This window comes from Protomyctophum parallelum (assembly GCF_964188405.1).
Source record: "Protomyctophum parallelum genome assembly, chromosome: 6".
NCBI lineage: Eukaryota > Metazoa > Chordata > Actinopteri > Myctophiformes > Myctophidae > Protomyctophum > Protomyctophum parallelum.
Window position 1 is genome coordinate 30298383 of NC_139701.1, and position 17342 is coordinate 30315724.

Sequence of the window (17342 nt, forward strand, 5' to 3'; positions counted from 1 at the left end):
CCGCTCTCCTATCCTCCATCTGCCAGGGACCGGGGCTGTGATTTGAGCTCCAGCAGAGCAGAGCAGGGAGGAGATCGAAGGAGGGATGGGGGGAGTGGTGGGGGTTGGTTGGAGGGAAGAGTGAGAGGGATATGGGGAGTGGGAGGGAGAGGGGGGTGCAGAAAGGAGGGGGAGAATGGGGTGTGCGGCTGGAAGAGACACAAGAAAGAGAGTGAAAGAAACAGGGAGCTGGAGGAGGAGGGGAGGGGAGAAGAGCGAAGGAAAAGGACCTGGCGAGAGAAAACGAGAAAAGAAAGGGAAAAACAGGATGTAGGTATATGGGTATTGTTGAGATTCCTCAAAATCTTCACTTACTGTATGTTTTTACATCAGTGCTCGTGCTAAATATATAAGCGACATTTACTAGGATGAATTGTTTATTGTGCTCTAGCTCTACTATACTATTATGATTATTATTTGATGTATCGTTCAAACCAATGCTTGGGTTATAGTATGTGCCTGTATACATTACATTACAATTAAAATAAAATAAACTGCTGTTAAATATTTCCAGGATGCCTCACTGTACGCCAACCCACCCACTGAGGCTCATGTGCCCATGGGATAGAGCCTTGCTGTGCCCCCCACCCCTCTCACCCCTCCTTCCTATAGCTCCACTCCTTCATTCTGTCAGTGTTTACCCTGTGTTTCCCTGCACCATGCATGGTGGAACCATGGGAGAGCCCTCCCACCAACTCCACACACACCTTTCCTTTTCACTTTCTTTCCCCTTACCATGCACCCCACCCTCCCATGTTCCTCTCCCAGCCCTGCATGCTTTGGGGAGGGTGAGAGAGCTCTTCCATGAGATCGAGTGTCACTTGAGGTGACCCAGAAATGATAACTCCAGATGAACCCTGGATGTGTGGTAATCTACCACCATGCCCTACAGCAGAGAGGAGCCAAGGCATGGAGTCAGCCCAGGGAGCCAGGCATCCCCGGCTGTGCTGTCTATGGTTGAAACCGTAGAAACAGCCACATAGCTGCATAGTCTGTCTGGGTATCATACTCTGAAATGCTCTGCATGGTGCGTGTTGTAGTACACAGTGAAATGCATCTGTGTGCAGCTGCATTATTGATGAGATACATCGCGATGTCAACCGAGCGGAAGTAGCAGAGCAAAATGACTGTTAGCGGTATCATTTATGCAAGCAGCACTGCAGTGTAATTAATTGTCACCCTTTGCTATACTTGCCCCTGCTCACTCACACATTATACAGTATAGCTGCAGTATGTATAGGCTATATAGGAGATATACAGGATATATATATATATATATATATATATATATATATATCACACACAGTTTATGGAAATCTGTGTCCACTATTGCTGCATTGTTATATTCTCCAAGAGTTTAGCATAGGTCATCATGACTTCTGGATGACCTTTCTTTGCCATTTTAACTGAAAATTCAGCATAAATGTTCCTTGCTTTATTTTTCGTTATTAAATCATCATACATGATACATTTGTCTATCTACCATGTGCATAATCATTTAATGTTTACATAACATGTAGGCCTATAAGCTATAGGGCTACCATATAGGCCTATTCCTGTAATTAGCCAATTAATGTATTTTAGCGCTAAAATGAATTGAATACACAGGACCACAATGGAAACCCCCCCCCCCCCCCCCCCCCATGGCCTATGGGGCTTTTTGTGTTATCCTTTTAACAATTAATTCAATCATTGTAGGCTATATCGTATTCGTAGCCTACCTCCGTATAGGTCTACTAATTGCAAACTGTTAATATTCAATCAATCAAACAGTCAATCAATATAATGTGAAAATATGGGCTCATTTGAGGTCTTACGAACTATAAAGCACAATGAAACCATCCTGTGGGCCGGCTGCAGGGCTCATTCTTAAATGTGACATTGTTCATGCGGAAAAACGTTTCCGTCAACAAAAATGTACCTATTCGATATAGGCTATTGCTTTGAGGAATTGTTATTATAAATTATGTGACCGTGACCTGCGAGTGGAATTGTTAATTTGTTACAGTCAGGGAGCATTTTACCTGCAAGGCAGCGTCACACACATTATAGCCTATGACATTTCATCATTTAATTTCTTCACGTGATGTGCGATGGGCAGGCAGGCACTCGTGCGTCCAGAGGAAACGAAAAAATATCCATGGTTTGATCATGATGTGATGATGGTGTTGCTGTCAGCCGACAATTCGAAATAGCTATAGTTCATTATACGCCTATATATTGCCAGTGAAAAAAAATCACCAGAGCTTGAGAATTGGTTTTATCAGGTTTAATTAAATAGATACATGGGCTATGGGCTGCATGCATCTGGCGTATCGAAGGAAATGTAATTAAATGCCTTGGATTTCTGTTTACAAGCTTTTGTATGTAACTGATATAGGCTAAGTGCAGATACATTTATAAAATACTGCTGCAGCCATTTGTCACCTATAGTGAATATAATAAAGTCTCGTTCAGTTTACATTGAGTTTTGTTTTGTTTTGCAGATATAGGCAACACAACAACACTCACAGATGTGGTGATTGGTTCAGTCTATAGCCTATCAATTTCTCTATAGATTAGGGCACTCATTTGACTTAAATCTATTAATTCGTATACGTGAGTGCCGTTGATGTAGACTAGATCGACAAACATTTTTGGAACAAATTTGTATGGGTGCTTGAGGGTCATGCACTTCTCATTTTCTGTGCATTGTGTTGTGAGGGCTGTCTACATATGGAAGAATATTTAAATGTATTCTCGCCAAGCGGTGGGCTTGTTTTAATTGACACTCGCTGAGTCGCTGGGACTACAAGAAACAAGGAACAGCCCCCATCTACTGGCAGATTCTCATCTAGTCCTATCTCCTCTCCTCTGTGCATATGCAGTCCGAAGCCTCTCTCATGCGCACTGGGCTAAACAGAAGGAATCTATAGACTACAGCCTCAGGTAAGACCTTTTTTAATATTTCTAAACGAATAACCTATACAGTAAGGAAGTTAAACAAGCGAAATTTGCACAAAGAGCAACGAAGAAAAGATGGCAAAACAGTAGACTATACCCACACAGCCTATACAAATCGTGGGCAATATTTCCCTTCTTAGGATAATAGCCTACGATAAGCAGATTCTTATCCATGAAGCAAACGTCAGTAACATAGCCCTACTGAGCATTCTTTGGTTGACTAATATATGACTATATGCCATCCAATGTGTCGTGGACTCGTGGTCTACATATGAAAGCATCGTAGTTCGTATATTTGAGCTAGCACGCTGGTTATTGACCAAACAGAAGATGCATGGGATCTACATTACCATAATTTTAATATTTATTTAATTTGGCCAAAGCACCCACGTAAAAACGACATATATTTTTGGGGGATACGTCTCTCATTTTGTTTGTTTCAAAAGGATGAGATGGTGAAAATAACTTCATCAATTATAAACATATCTGACATCGAGTGAACCGGATTTTGTTTTTTAATAGACCTAAAACAATTTGTATACGTATATATCACATGACCAAATAATAAATAGACAAATGTCATGATTAAATAATATTTAGTTTTATGTCAACTGGCAGGGTTGGTATAGGCCTATAGTTAATTCGCTTTGGTTAAAAAGAAATATTCGTTCAATTCCATCGCACTGGCACATGCACGGGCAGAGGGAAAACGCACCGTTAAGCCCTCTTTCACTCGAATGAAATGTCATAGTTGGGGCTGGCTACGGTTTAGAACCTAAACGATAGAGGAAATAAATCCATTTCATTTTTTTGCTTATAGAAATAGGCTACGATGTTGGTTATATATAGCCTTTATCCTTGTGTGTATTAAGGCAGCAAATAATTAATTTAATACAGTGTGAAGTGAATAATACTGCAATAGTCTACCAGGCGGAGTTAGCAGGTCATGTATCGAGGCTATAGATTTCTTTGTTCGGGTGAAATAAATTAAATGTAAGTTTAACCACGCTGTGCCATGCACTGACAGAGCGCAAATTAACTGTAGGGGTGTAGCCTACCACCGGTAGGTCCAACACGTCCAGGGTCCAAGTATTGTCTGAGCGCCGTTGTCAAGAGACACCCAATTAAAAGACAACACAACTTCTGTGTGGGACAAATGAAAATGTAACACGTCTTGAGATGATTGGTGTTGGCGAGAGCGTCCGCACCTGCAATCCCATTGAGCTTTGGTAAATCTATTAATGGGCCCAGGATGAATAGGGAGTTGGACTATATTGTTCGGTGACACTAAACTATTAATTCATCGGGTCCGCCGGGCTTTGGTCTGGGCCATGCAGATAAACTGTAAACATAACTCCTTGCGTAGTGTCAGGGTTAGACACGACAATAGATTTACTGTAAAGTTCAATACTGTATGGGCCCTTTTCACTTCGATCAATGTGCATGCATAAAAAAAAGACGCCTGTTTTCTACGAGATATATAGTCATTATCAAATAAAAATAGCCGGTAGCAGGCTATATAGTTTAGGCATTTAAAAGACAAGTATAGGCCACTAGGCCTAGCCTATCGTGTTACTTAATGCTCAGAGGTGCATAATTAGATTCCATTGAGTGCAGGATATTCCGTTAATGGGGAGAAGATTGCGAGCTCGCTATCAGTTATATCAAAACATAACATAAGTGTTGCACACATTATATAATGTTATGTTATACAATATACAGGCTATATACTATGTCATTACACACACAAATATTTCATGTTTGGTCGTGCATGGATCATGTGATATGGACTGTGGCCTAGTGGGCTAGCTATAGTGTGTTCGTTAATTCCATTATGAAACTATTATGATATCATTGTTAAAAAATAATATTTTGCCATTCTTTCAGAAAAAGGTTAATGTACCTGTCTCCGCCCTAGCCTATCACTGATCACTGCCCCGCCCCACAGTGCGCGCGAGCACGCACGCACGCACTATCTCTCTCTCTCTCTCCCTCTCACACACACACACACACACACACACACACACACACACACACACACACACACACACACACACACACACACACACACACGCACGCACACACACACACACACACACACACACCCACACACAAACACACACACACACACACACACACACACACACACACACACACACACACACACACACACACACGCGCGCGCAAATACATATTTTAGGCAACAACACATTAAACCAGAAATTTAATTTAAAGTACAGTAATTTTAATATATTTTTTTAATATTTGTTTATAATACAAACTCATTGTCACACTTCAGACTGCCATCACAACTAATGCTATAATTGCACAAACAAGAACGATATGAATAATTATTTGTGTCACCATAGGCCTATAGTAGACCAGACATATAAGTAGTAGACAAATAAGACAGTTTGCCTTTAACGGAATCGAATCGAATGTTAAAAGTTTTAAGGCAGGTTAAATAATGTGCATTGTAGGCCCATACGCATGTCTCCATATTCAAGCATTAACTCATGGTCACTCATGGCTACTCTAATTCCACAACAGTTTACGCTAAATATGACTATATAGCACCACAAACCTCTTAACTATAAATGGAGAAAAGTAATGAAAATGTCAATACCAAAAAGTACTCGTCCATGCTCTCGCAGCCAGCACCGGGGGTTTGAGGGAAGAGTGACAGCTCTTTGTTGGTGAATAGAAATCAGTAGCAATGGAGAGAGAGGGAGGAACTCCTCCTACCAAATTATTCAGACTGGGCAGGCTTTTGCTCTGTTCACAAATAGGACACGGCTCTCAAATCCAGGCAGTCCCAACCTGACCTTCAAGCACACGGAACCCATAACGGGAGATCGAGGGACAATCCCCAAAAACAAAAACTTATGCCATTTTTGGCATTTATTATTTGCGAGTATATAAATCCACCACCACAGCGCCGACCATCGCATCATTTGGACTATATCTTTTTTTTCCCCTTTCCCTTTTTTTGGTTTTTTTTCTTCTTTTTTGGGGGGGGGAGAGACATTTACGGAAAGACGGAAAGCTGTTCCTTTCACTAGCCCTGTCCCACCCTGATTCTTCAATCGAGTAGTAGTTTCTTTCTTTCTTTGTTTCATTTGCACTCTTTGACGGGAAGGTGAGCTGAGTGTTTGGCTGTGTGTCCTCCAGAGCCAGTTGGATGCGCTGACAGACAGACAGACAGAGGCGCAGCGCTGTATATGGAAGTTGTGGGCTGCAAGGCAGAGGCAGGCAGTTGCACGTTGCGTCCAGGACCGGGAGCCATGCTTTTCCACGGGATCTCCGGGGATCACATCCAAGGGATCATGGAGGAGATGGAGAGGAGGTCGAAAACGGACTCTCGCATGGCGAAGGGTATGCAGCTAAACGGGAGAGAATCGGTAAGAGCGGATTTTGTGCATGCTTTTTTTTTTTTTTTTTTTTTAACATTACCGGTATAGGCCTACATAAACTGATAAATGTCACAGTTTACGCACAGGGACATATGCATGCATGCTTAAAATGTATACCAAAGACAAAGTTGTTTTGGGTAAGTAAACGACAAGAGCAGAAATGATTAGTAGGCTATCTATTAGGCTACTTCAGTTACAGTCCGCCAACGTGGGGTCCTGGGATCGTTACAGTATATAGGCCTATAGAAAAGTATTTTAAACTATAAGTAGCTATACGTAATTCTATTTGGACAGGCCTAAGTTTCTTTCTTCTTCAATTTAAGAGGCTGTTCCATAAACCGAACGACAAACCCAACTTTAACAAATTTAAGAAGTCGCCCTAAAGATGCAACAGATATCAGGAATGGCATAGTCTACATACACATTTGTAAACATAAACTCATAATTACATACATTATCCATATCTTTATTTTTTTTATTTTGCTGCGGCACATGGCCTTATATTTTGCATACCACAACACATATATGGTTGCCTCAAACCAAACCATATGTAATTATAATTATTGTAATAATTATAATAATTGGTAAGCTATGTTATTATTATACTATTATTAGGATATTATAAAGTTGTTATTTTATTTGTATTAATTTGCAGGCATCTTAATAGATGTATAGCTATAGGCCACCGTCGCCGAGTTCATACAACAACGGAACGATGGTTTTCCAGTTCACAATTTAGCTTCATTTATAATTCATACTCCTAAACACCCTATTATACATTGTTCTTAAGGTCTCTGTATTGTTTCTGGAAGTGAGGCTTGTGTACAATCAGGCCTATAGACTATACTCGATAGTGTGCGTTTATAGGCCTAATGTAAAATGTCCTTAAGTAAATGTAAAATTGTCACTTTGTTTTATTAGTTTTTTTTTTTAGTTTGTCGGTGGTTTTTCCTCTATTCACATCCACTATACCCCATGCAGACCATCCCTTCTATGAGCCCGGAGAAGCCTGCTCTGTGTGCCGGCTGCGGGGGCAAGATCTCGGACAGATATTACCTTCTGGCCGTGGATAAACAGTGGCACCTGCGGTGTCTCAAATGCTGTGAATGTAAACTGGCGTTGGAGTCGGAGCTAACGTGTTTTGCCAAGGATGGCAGTATCTACTGCAAGGAGGATTACTACAGGTAAGAAAAAACAAGGTTATGGATTCCGGCATGACACCATAACTCTCACACACACACACACACACACACACACACACACACACACACACACACACACACACACACACGGCTATTGAGAGGCATGCTAATCATTAGCTAACATTTTAAGCTAGACTTAATTATGGACACATACCTTTTGGGGTTTAAGGGATATAGAATACTGCTGAAATGTGTTCTTATGGGTGTGTATCATAATGTATGAATGATAAACAAAGCAGGCCTGCTGCCTGCTCGATCCTCTCTTGAAAAGTAGCCTACAGGCCTATTGTAGCCTATAGCTGCATAACTGGCTCAGAATAGGCTAAAGTAAATGACTAAACAGTCCAAATGTTTATAGGCTATTGATCATGTTAAACTCTGTGTGGTTTCTTGACTCGTTGTGTCCTTGTTCCAGAAGGTTCTCCGTGCAGAGGTGCGCGCGCTGTCACCTCGGGATATCTGCCTCGGAGATGGTGATGCGCGCACGGGACTCGGTGTACCACCTGAGCTGCTTCACGTGCACCACGTGCAACAAGACGCTGACCACGGGCGACCATTTCGGCATGAAGGACAGCCTGGTCTACTGCCGGGTCCACTTCGAGACCCTGGTCCAAACAGACTACCACCCCCAGCTCAACTACGCCGAGCTGGCGGCCAAGGGCGGCGGCCTTACCCTGCCATACTTCAACGGAACCGGCACGGCCCAGAAAGGACGGCCGCGCAAGAGGAAGAGCCCGGCCATGGGGATAGATATAGCCAGCTATAACTCAGGTGAGACGGTGGTCCTGCTGCACTGACTAGATCTGCTCCACTGTAGGCCTACCTGCAGTTACAGTGTTACGTGTTATGTGTTATGTGTTATGTGTTGTGTATTTAGTGCGATGGGCTGTTCCTGCTAACCAAAGCACTGCAATTTCATACATATTAAAGCTGTACAAAAAGATATAGGCCTAATGATGATGATGATGATAATATAATACTAATACTACTAATAATACTAATAATAGGCCTACTAACAGCCTAATATTAATAATAACAACAATAATTATATAGGGGCCTATAATATATTATATTAGATATAATAGTAAGCTATATAATTATGAATTGTAATAATAATAATAATAATTCCCTGGTGTGTTCATTGTGACCTTTATATAACATATAACTATTGTCATAAAGCCGACCAGTCGATCCTCCCTGTCTAGAAAATTCCTTACATAAAGGTGTTGTTGGTGATTTGAGGCCCTACGTGTATGGAATAGGGTAATCTTATATGCAAAACAGCAGTGTAGTATATTGCCCCAGGCTAATTGATCTGTTAGCTTTTCAGCATGTATTTTTTTACGCATTACATTAATACCATTTCTTTCCACTGAACAGTAGCCTAGCATATGCTGTCTCGGTGATCGAAATTTGACCCCATTGTCAATCAGCTCATCGACTTTTATAATTAAGATTAATATAGGTCAAAAAAAGGTATGCGAGTGGACGACCTATATGTGCACGTGCAGGGGGTAGGCCTACCGGTAATGTGGGATAATTAAGTAAAACCGCCGCCTCCAAGCGTCAAAGTAAAGCGCTTCCCATTTACCTAAATTGGTTGTCATAAGGCTACTGGTCATTTTAGGTCTAAAATAAGGCACTCAAAGGCTGAATGTTATAATCCGGCCCGCAGCGTCACTTTTGTGTTCGCTTTTCAGAATTAGTGTGCGGTTCAGAAAGTTTGTCATTGTGTGCCAAGTTTCCCCTGTTCTTCATGAATGGAGAGGAATAAGGATAATCTGCGTGTTAATTGTTCTTCGTTAATTGAAAGTGACGTTGGAATCCCTGGCTTCCAACCAATGAATAATACGCATGAAGGTCAGCACAGTTCTCAGGAACAGAGGCGAGTGCAATGGGGCCTGCTATGGGCCATGGGCTAGTTCTCAGAAGAAGAAAACACTGTCGTCAGAAAACAGTTTGCATAGCCTAAATGATTTTTTAAAGAGCCATCGTGGCATGCAGGCTCTTATCGTTTTTAAAAAGATTTTGTAAATGCTAAAAACGCCCACACTCCTATTTTGAAAAAAGAACAATGTGTGTGTGGGGGTCTGCACAAATTTCACTTATATATAGATAGCTCAAGTGCTAAGCATAAAGAACCCGATGTAGCCTATAGGCTATACATGATGCATTTAGCAAAATACTGGGGGTTTCTTTTTGCATGAACTATTAAACAGCAGGCATGCAGCTTTTCCAAATTATGTATTCTACATAACCAAAGATAATTAAAATTACAGTTTAAATTAATAACATTCACCTTCATGTATTCTGCTCTTTGGCTTTGTCCCATAAAGCGCCCCTTAATTATATCTCCAACACATATTACACATCACACAACACATTATGGCATGCATGTGCTTTGAATTGTCCCGTGTGAATTAATTGGTGAATTTGCTGTTTAAGGGTGTTGTAGGCTACAGTTTCATAAAACAGATATAATCCAGTTGTAATCGATTCCTGTTAAAACAGGATATGAATGTTTATCTCCTGTCACTATATAGGCCCATGCTGGGAAAGGTTGTAGCCCACTGTGTATTTTAAAACCACCCAGTACAATTTGTGGATATAGAGACCCCTAGTGGGCGATCTGAATGAGACATAATCTAGAAATGCCCTTGACTAATAAAACATTAAATTCTTAGATTACATTACGTTAATATTTTTATGGGTGTCAGTGGCAAGGTTATTTTATACAGAATATATATATATTTTCCATGCACAACCGAAACTAACATAAACCAAAGGACAATACCTACCTCAATACAATATAATACACTGAAAAACAAATGTTTTTTTTCTCTCTACTCTTAAATGATCTTAATGTCAATCTGTATTTTACATCCACCTGTTGCACTTACAATTATGGTGACTCATGAAATCTTCAACTGTCAGAATATATGAAGCATCTGCTTTTTACTTAACCATTTTATTTCAATGTAATATTTGAATTGTAAAATGTACCATGGGGGGAAAAAACACACTAGGAACTGATGACATCCATATGCATTGTTATAGATTCTTGTATTATTTATTACAAATGCATATAATATGCTGACTATAGTTTTCTTTTGCATCTGGAATAAATATAAGAAAACAATTAATTTGTAAGCATTTTTATTATAACAAACATGAACTATTAATAATATCAATAACAGAATTATAATGAATGGTGCTCTGACTGAGAATTAAGGAATTAAGGATTAATATTCCGCTTAAAGTTTAAAGTTAAAGTTTTTAACCGTTAAGACATGCGCTCAATTTATAGTGTTAACTTGTGCAGATTATTATATTTTGGTATCCTAGATTTGTTTCCTATAGCATCAGCATTCAATAATTCAGATAATTGTTTTTGTCTTTTTGGATAAGAAGATAGTAAGATACCGATCTTGTTTATTAAGCACACTAAGCGCAATACTAAAAATAATATTTAGCAGCCTATGCAATGAAGATTAAGCTTTTAGATGAGACAGTGCTTTATATTTTACCATGTTGTTAAATGCATTTTTTTGTGTGGCGTTTCAGCATTTTTCAATGTTTACACATTCAGAGCACCATTCAGGCCATAGGCAAGCCGTCAAACAATATTACACGATCTGAATTATATTCAGTGTACAAAAGTGCATAAACATAAAAGCATTGAAATATTAAATCATTATCTTTGGTTAACTTTAACAGAAAGTATGTATATAGCATTTGTACGGTTACAATCGCCGCATTAAATGCATTGTATGTGTGGGTATAGTTTTTTTATGTTGGCTCTGTATTGGCCATTGATTTGTGCAATACTGATAATTGCAATATTTGATAAAACATAATTATTAACCATGCACAATACAATAACTCTTAACATATTCAGTGTAATAAGATCTGAATGGAAGAGAATCACTTACCTTGCCTCATGCTGATAACTTAATGGGATTAAACTGTTTCTCTATACAAAGCCCATTAACTTAATTTTGAGAGTATAAACACTGGACCTATGAATATAAAATGTTACACTCACAATAGTTAAACACAGGGTAAAGATTGTAACTCAGAGAAATGTAACCAAATATTACAGTATACTCTCTGAGTTAATTTTGCACAAAATACCTTACTGTGTAACACTGCAAAATATATTATATATAATATAATATTGCTGTGTTGGCTGCATGATTATGCTGTAAACCACCCATGGGGTGCTCTGCCCTCTGCCCTCTCAGGCTGCAATGAGAATGATGCTGACCACTTGGATCGTGAGCAGGCCTACCCTCCGTCACAGAAGACTAAGCGCATGCGCACCTCCTTCAAACACCATCAGCTGCGGACCATGAAGTCTTACTTTGCCATCAACCATAACCCCGACGCCAAGGACCTAAAACAACTGGCCCAGAAAACGGGCCTGACCAAGAGAGTCCTACAGGTAAGCAAGAGCTTCATTTATAGAGTTGATGGTCACACACCCATATCTGTGTCCCTCCACCCCAACCCACGTCTTCTCACCCGACTCTTATATTCCCATGCATTCTCAAGTCATCCTTTTTATTTTCGCTTTATTTTGGTTTGTTCGGTTGGTCCATTTAGTCATTAGTTTTATAATATCCAGGGTTATTTGTATTTGAACTTTTGAGGAGTTTTTATATTTTCTGTGTGCTAGAGGTTTTGGGAAATACAGGAGAAAATTAGTTTTGTTTTGTTTTTCCTGCATATACTGGAGCGTAGACAATTTAGTTTAAATTGCAGTTTATTGTTGATATTATGGGATAGCTTAACGAACAGAGTGCACAAGTAATGTATGTGGGAAAATAATTATTCATATTCATATTCCAACCAATTAAAATCCTCAAAAGTGTAGGATTATTGTTTTAATTTACTATTGAACTACACTTGTATGTTCAAGAGCTAAATGGTCCATCGTGATCTGCCCCTTAAGCCCAAAATAATGTGTGAAAATATAGCGGTTTACATACAGAGCAACTTGATATAATGATAAATGTGATATCTTGATACATAAACCACTGCATTTTCATAGTGAGGAATGATTTGATACTTTCTTTAAAAAAATTAATCCTACTTAAACACAAAAGTAAAAGCCACATTGGGATTGGTTTGCAGGTTTGGTTCCAAAACGCAAGAGCCAAATTCAGAAGGAACGTTTTGCGACAGGAGAATGGAGGTGTTGATAAGGCTGATGGCACCTCACTCCCTGCACCCTCATCCGACAGTGGGGCCCTGACCCCCCCCTCCAGCGCGGCCACACTAACAGACCTGACAAACCCCTCTATCACTGTAGTGACCTCCGTCACCTCTAGTTTGGACAGCCATGATTCGGGGAGCCCTTCGCAAACTACCTTGACAAACCTTTTCTAACAAGCTATCTCTAGGAGACTCATTTTTGTTTTGAATTTTCTTTCTTTTTTTCCTTTCTTTTTTTTTGTTTTGTTTTATTTTTGTTTCTCAATTTGCTTTTTTTTAAACTGACACCTTTAAAGCAACTGGAGACAGCTCCTTGGAACAGAGTGTCGTACTGCACACATACAAGAACAGCAAGAACAACAACAGCAGCGACCACATTAAAACACAAGGAAATTATGTGTAGCATTTGCAACCGCTTGGCAGAAATGTCTGTAGTTGACTTACAGTATGCAGAGATTGATTTTTTAGAAAAAATGTAATAGTCCATTGGAGAAAGCTCCAAAACTTGAATCTTATCTGGAAAAGTAGGCCATTTTATTTCATTTGTCTTTATTTGTACATTTCATTTGACTTAGCACAATTCAAGCCCTGCCTAACTTATGCTTAATTGGTAGATTTTTAAATAATATGAATATTTTGGCCTCATAAATCTGTTTATGTATGCACTATGTTCGCACTATCCAATTTAAAGCTAATTGTGTTTATTTCCCTTTTTTGAATAATTTGGAAAAATCAACTTGTAGAATGTGCTGTAAAGGTTAACTTGAGAAACAGGCTTTAATCATTTCAGAATGTTTCAGTCTTTAAGACTGAGTTGGATGCATTGGACATTTGGAACATCTCACACACAGCTACATATAAAACCCATAAAAAACTGCATTTTTAAAAGAGCCCAACCACAACAACTCATGCCAGGTAGCTGCTGAATCCACAACATAATATTCTTTCTTCTTAATTCTCACCTTAACTGTGATTACGAGGAACAAGCAAACCCCTCAATCTGTACAGTGGTAACTGTTTAACATGTAAAGCAGTCACAATATTAGAAATCACCAAGCAAAGATTGGAAAGCAGTTTATGGACACTGTTGTAATCGATTGGTGACGATAGGGCAACTTCATGGATTTGTCATCCTCATAGATTAATTTTATTAATGGACAAAAAAACAACAATTATGTCTATAGAAGTACAGTTAATTCAATTGCACGGTGACAATATACTGCCCTGTGAAAAGTGCATTATTGTTTATCATGTTGCTCAGGGTAATGATGTGATTTTAAAAGGGAAAGGGAGCGAGGGTGCGAAATTAAGTGGTTGTTGTGACGTTGCAGACCAGATTTGTAGAGCTGACATGAACATTCAAATGACCTCAGATAGGTGGAGCTGTGAGCGGCAGCCAGTGGGAAATCATTATCCGTTTTACTCCTTTTTGGCCATATTTATATACTTTCTTTACGGACATTTGCCACTGAACAGACCAAAATATGTTTCTTCTGGCTGAGAGATAGAGAGGGGGAAGGGACAGAGAGAGCAAATCTTCAATGAGGGTTGATACATTTCATTGTAAGTGTCACAAGTTGTTCTATTGTAGAACAAAGCGGTTCTCTAGATCTACTCGATAAAGTAGATGCCTAACTCAGTTCTACTATGTGCCTTATGCTATAACTTGGAAGAAAGTTTGTGAAATTCAGGATCTCTGTGTTCTTTGTTAACTGATTCACATCCTTTTGACGCCTCACTAGTTTTGTACTGTTTTGCATCTTCTTTCTGAAGATCTTTTTATGGTGTATCCTGTTAAAAGGGGGCAGCGATGTCATAGAAAGCATTTTGTGCACTCTTTCAGATATAGTTGGGTAATCCAAGAATCTTATATATTGATCTTCGTGTTAATAGTTCAGTACAGTAAGTGTTCTATCAAGATTGTCCATGTTTCCCTGTTTCTTGATAAAGATGGTGTACAGAAACTATTTCCCCTTAAATATTTATGGACCAAACGGTTGTTATATATCTTATTAAATTTGTGTGAATAAAAATACTTTGCTTTAAATGCGTTTTATTTTTCATTACACGTGCCATTTTTTGTCTTATTTTCTCTTAAATACTTTTTTTTATCACATCAACAAACAAGAAAGCATTCCGTTTTTGATGACAAATTAAGCGTTTCCCATTTTTGCTTCCATTTTTTATTTCTATTTCCCTATTTTATGATGTTTATAGTTTTTTTTACGTAATGCCCCATTAGATTTGCATCTGAACCCTGCAGTCAAAAATATGAAATTGCTTTTTAATGCATGGATATGGCTTTAAATTGAAATCAAATGAATGCTGCAAAGCATACATTGATATTTATATTTATATATACATATGCATAATATATTGGTAGACCTAAAGTGAAGTAAGAAGTAAGTAAATTGCAGACCCCATAAAGCCAGGTTGCTCTGTAGTTAATATATTGTTACTCTATTATTTCTTTCAGGGAGAACAAATCTTGGGGCATTACAGCCATACATCCCGACGTTTGAAAATTCCCTAAAGTATTAACAGAGGGGGAACTTTGATCGGAATTCCTCACCATTGAAGACAAAGACAATATTAGGATCAGATGATAGTGTATTGAGAAAAGAATACATGCACAATACAATACAACCAATACAACCAATGATTTTCTTTGTTTATCCTGAAATGTTTGAATCAATCCATCAAAGGAGGACAACCCAATGAAAAAATAATGATGAAGAAAAAGAGCTTTGACATTGCTCTCTGTGTTGGAATAGCCCATCTCCACAGTGAAAATAAAGTTGAATTGTAACATAGCTGTAAAAACCAGAGAACTCTCCCAGCAGGGGAGAGGATGTGATTAAAAGCCAGCAGGCATTCAACATGACAACACAGTGATACAGCCTGACTAGCATGGATGTACACATGCACGCACGAGCGTGCACACACATACACGCACGCACGTACACACGCACGCACGCACTAATGTACAGACACACAGGAATGCATATGCACGGCATGCACACACACACACACACACACACACACACACACACACACACACACACACACCTTTATTCCACTACATAATTACAATGCCCAAACTATCCACATTCCCCAACCTCCATTACACATACACACTCACACGTGCATGCGCACACGCACACACACACACACACACACACACACACACACACACACACACACACACACACACACACACACACACACACACACACACACACACACACACACACACACACACACACACACACACACACACACACACACACTGTACACACTGTACACAATCTCCTCTCTCTCTTTGCCCTCTCTCCCCGATCCAGAATCAGCTTGCTATATAAAACGTTTCTTTTGTCACAATTGTCATTCATAAACACATCGCCTCCTTAAAACTCGGCAGCAGAATGCCCATCACATCTGACTGGAAGAACTGGAGTTTTGCCATCTGGCTGTACCGAGGGGAAGGAAACTACAAAACAACAAAACAGATAAAGAAGATATTGTCATTTTGCATGCGCCTCATCATCCTGTTAACATTTTCCTTGAGATGTATATTATTTCCTTTGATGCCATGTGTGATTCATTGTCGGCAGCAAAATAAAGCATATGAAAATGTCCTTGATGCCCATATAGTACCTCATGGTGGGAAAAATCAAATGTCATTGCGAGGACATGGTGAGGAACGCTTCAAGCTTATTTGTTGTTGACATTCAGCTATCTGCTGCTGATACAGGCAGTGAGGTTATTGGTGTTCTTAGTTGGATACTGTGTATATTCTTGGAAGTGTTGCTTCCAGTGCATGCTGTAACAATGCTAACCATATGGATAGTACGCCTAAGAATGCTGTGGATGACAAAAGTTCACGGTGATACATCTGGTGTTCTTGCTATAAGTGGATTCTACCTTGTTGTCATCTGAACTGGAAGGGAAGGCGATTTTGAGCGATTGCACACATGTGCACGCGTTATTATTTCTTTTGTTAAATAAAAAGGAAGAAAACTACCGTGAATTAGCCCATTTAACTGAAAATGGTCTGCCATTCCTATCTGTACCACAATGGATGTATCAATGGGATTATATAAAGTAAAACAATAAGTAAAACAAAGAACATGATGAAATGTCTGTGGTTGGATGTTCGGTGTGTACTGTAAGTATGAATGCAGCATATCTAATTATCTATATACCATGTAAATAAAAGGTGGTGGGCTGGGAGAGAGACTGAGAAAGAGAGAGAGAGAGAGAGAGAGAGAGAGAGGGAGTGGAGTCACACAAGGACCGACCAAGCAAACAGCCTGGTGTTGAATTCCAACAATGTGGGAAACAGCAAACACTTCAGTCAGTCCAAGTGGAAACCTCAGCCAGCGGGGTGCCTCCTCTACGCTGTGGCAGCCGGGGCCCATGTTGCATGGTCCTGACGGCTGGATGGTGGGCGGGTTGACACCACAGAGTTACAGGAAGCCGGGCTGGAGCAGAAACACATAGAAATGCAGCCAGCCCCTTCTCCATT

At 39.5% G+C, this 17342-nt stretch overlaps 1 protein-coding gene across 3 annotated transcripts; it reads left to right on the forward strand.

Annotated features, from left to right (window-relative positions):
• Positions 1 to 5807: 5807 nt before the first annotated feature.
• Positions 5808 to 16917, forward strand: lhx9 (LIM homeobox 9). 3 transcript variants are annotated; one of them, XM_083767360.1, is made up of 5 exons: positions 5808 to 6383; positions 7377 to 7579; positions 8013 to 8368; positions 11842 to 12041; positions 15291 to 16917. In XM_083767360.1, the coding sequence occupies exons 1-5, from the start codon at positions 6204 to 6206 to the stop codon at positions 15345 to 15347; spliced, it is 996 nt and encodes a 331-aa protein (XP_083623486.1). In that variant the 5' UTR covers positions 5808 to 6203; the 3' UTR covers positions 15348 to 16917. The 3 variants fall into 3 exon arrangements, with proteins under 3 accessions (XP_083623486.1, XP_083623484.1, XP_083623485.1); XM_083767358.1 differs by lacking the exon at positions 15291 to 16917 and adding an exon at positions 12734 to 14861; XM_083767359.1 differs by lacking the exon at positions 15291 to 16917 and adding an exon at positions 12734 to 14861 and having other exon boundaries at positions 8016 to 8368.
• Positions 16918 to 17342: the final 425 nt, after the last annotated feature.

Excerpts from the sequence above, each read along its gene's own strand:
- lhx9 (XM_083767358.1), top strand. The coding sequence starts at position 6,204 with ATGGAAGTTGTGGGCTGCAAGGCAGAGGCAGGCAGTTGCACGTTGCGT. Across the intron at positions 6,384-7,376 it reads AGCTAAACGGGAGAGAATCG|ACCATCCCTTCTATGAGCCC; the intron begins GTAAGAGCGGAT and ends TACCCCATGCAG. Across the intron at positions 7,580-8,012 it reads TGCAAGGAGGATTACTACAG|AAGGTTCTCCGTGCAGAGGT; the intron begins GTAAGAAAAAAC and ends TCCTTGTTCCAG.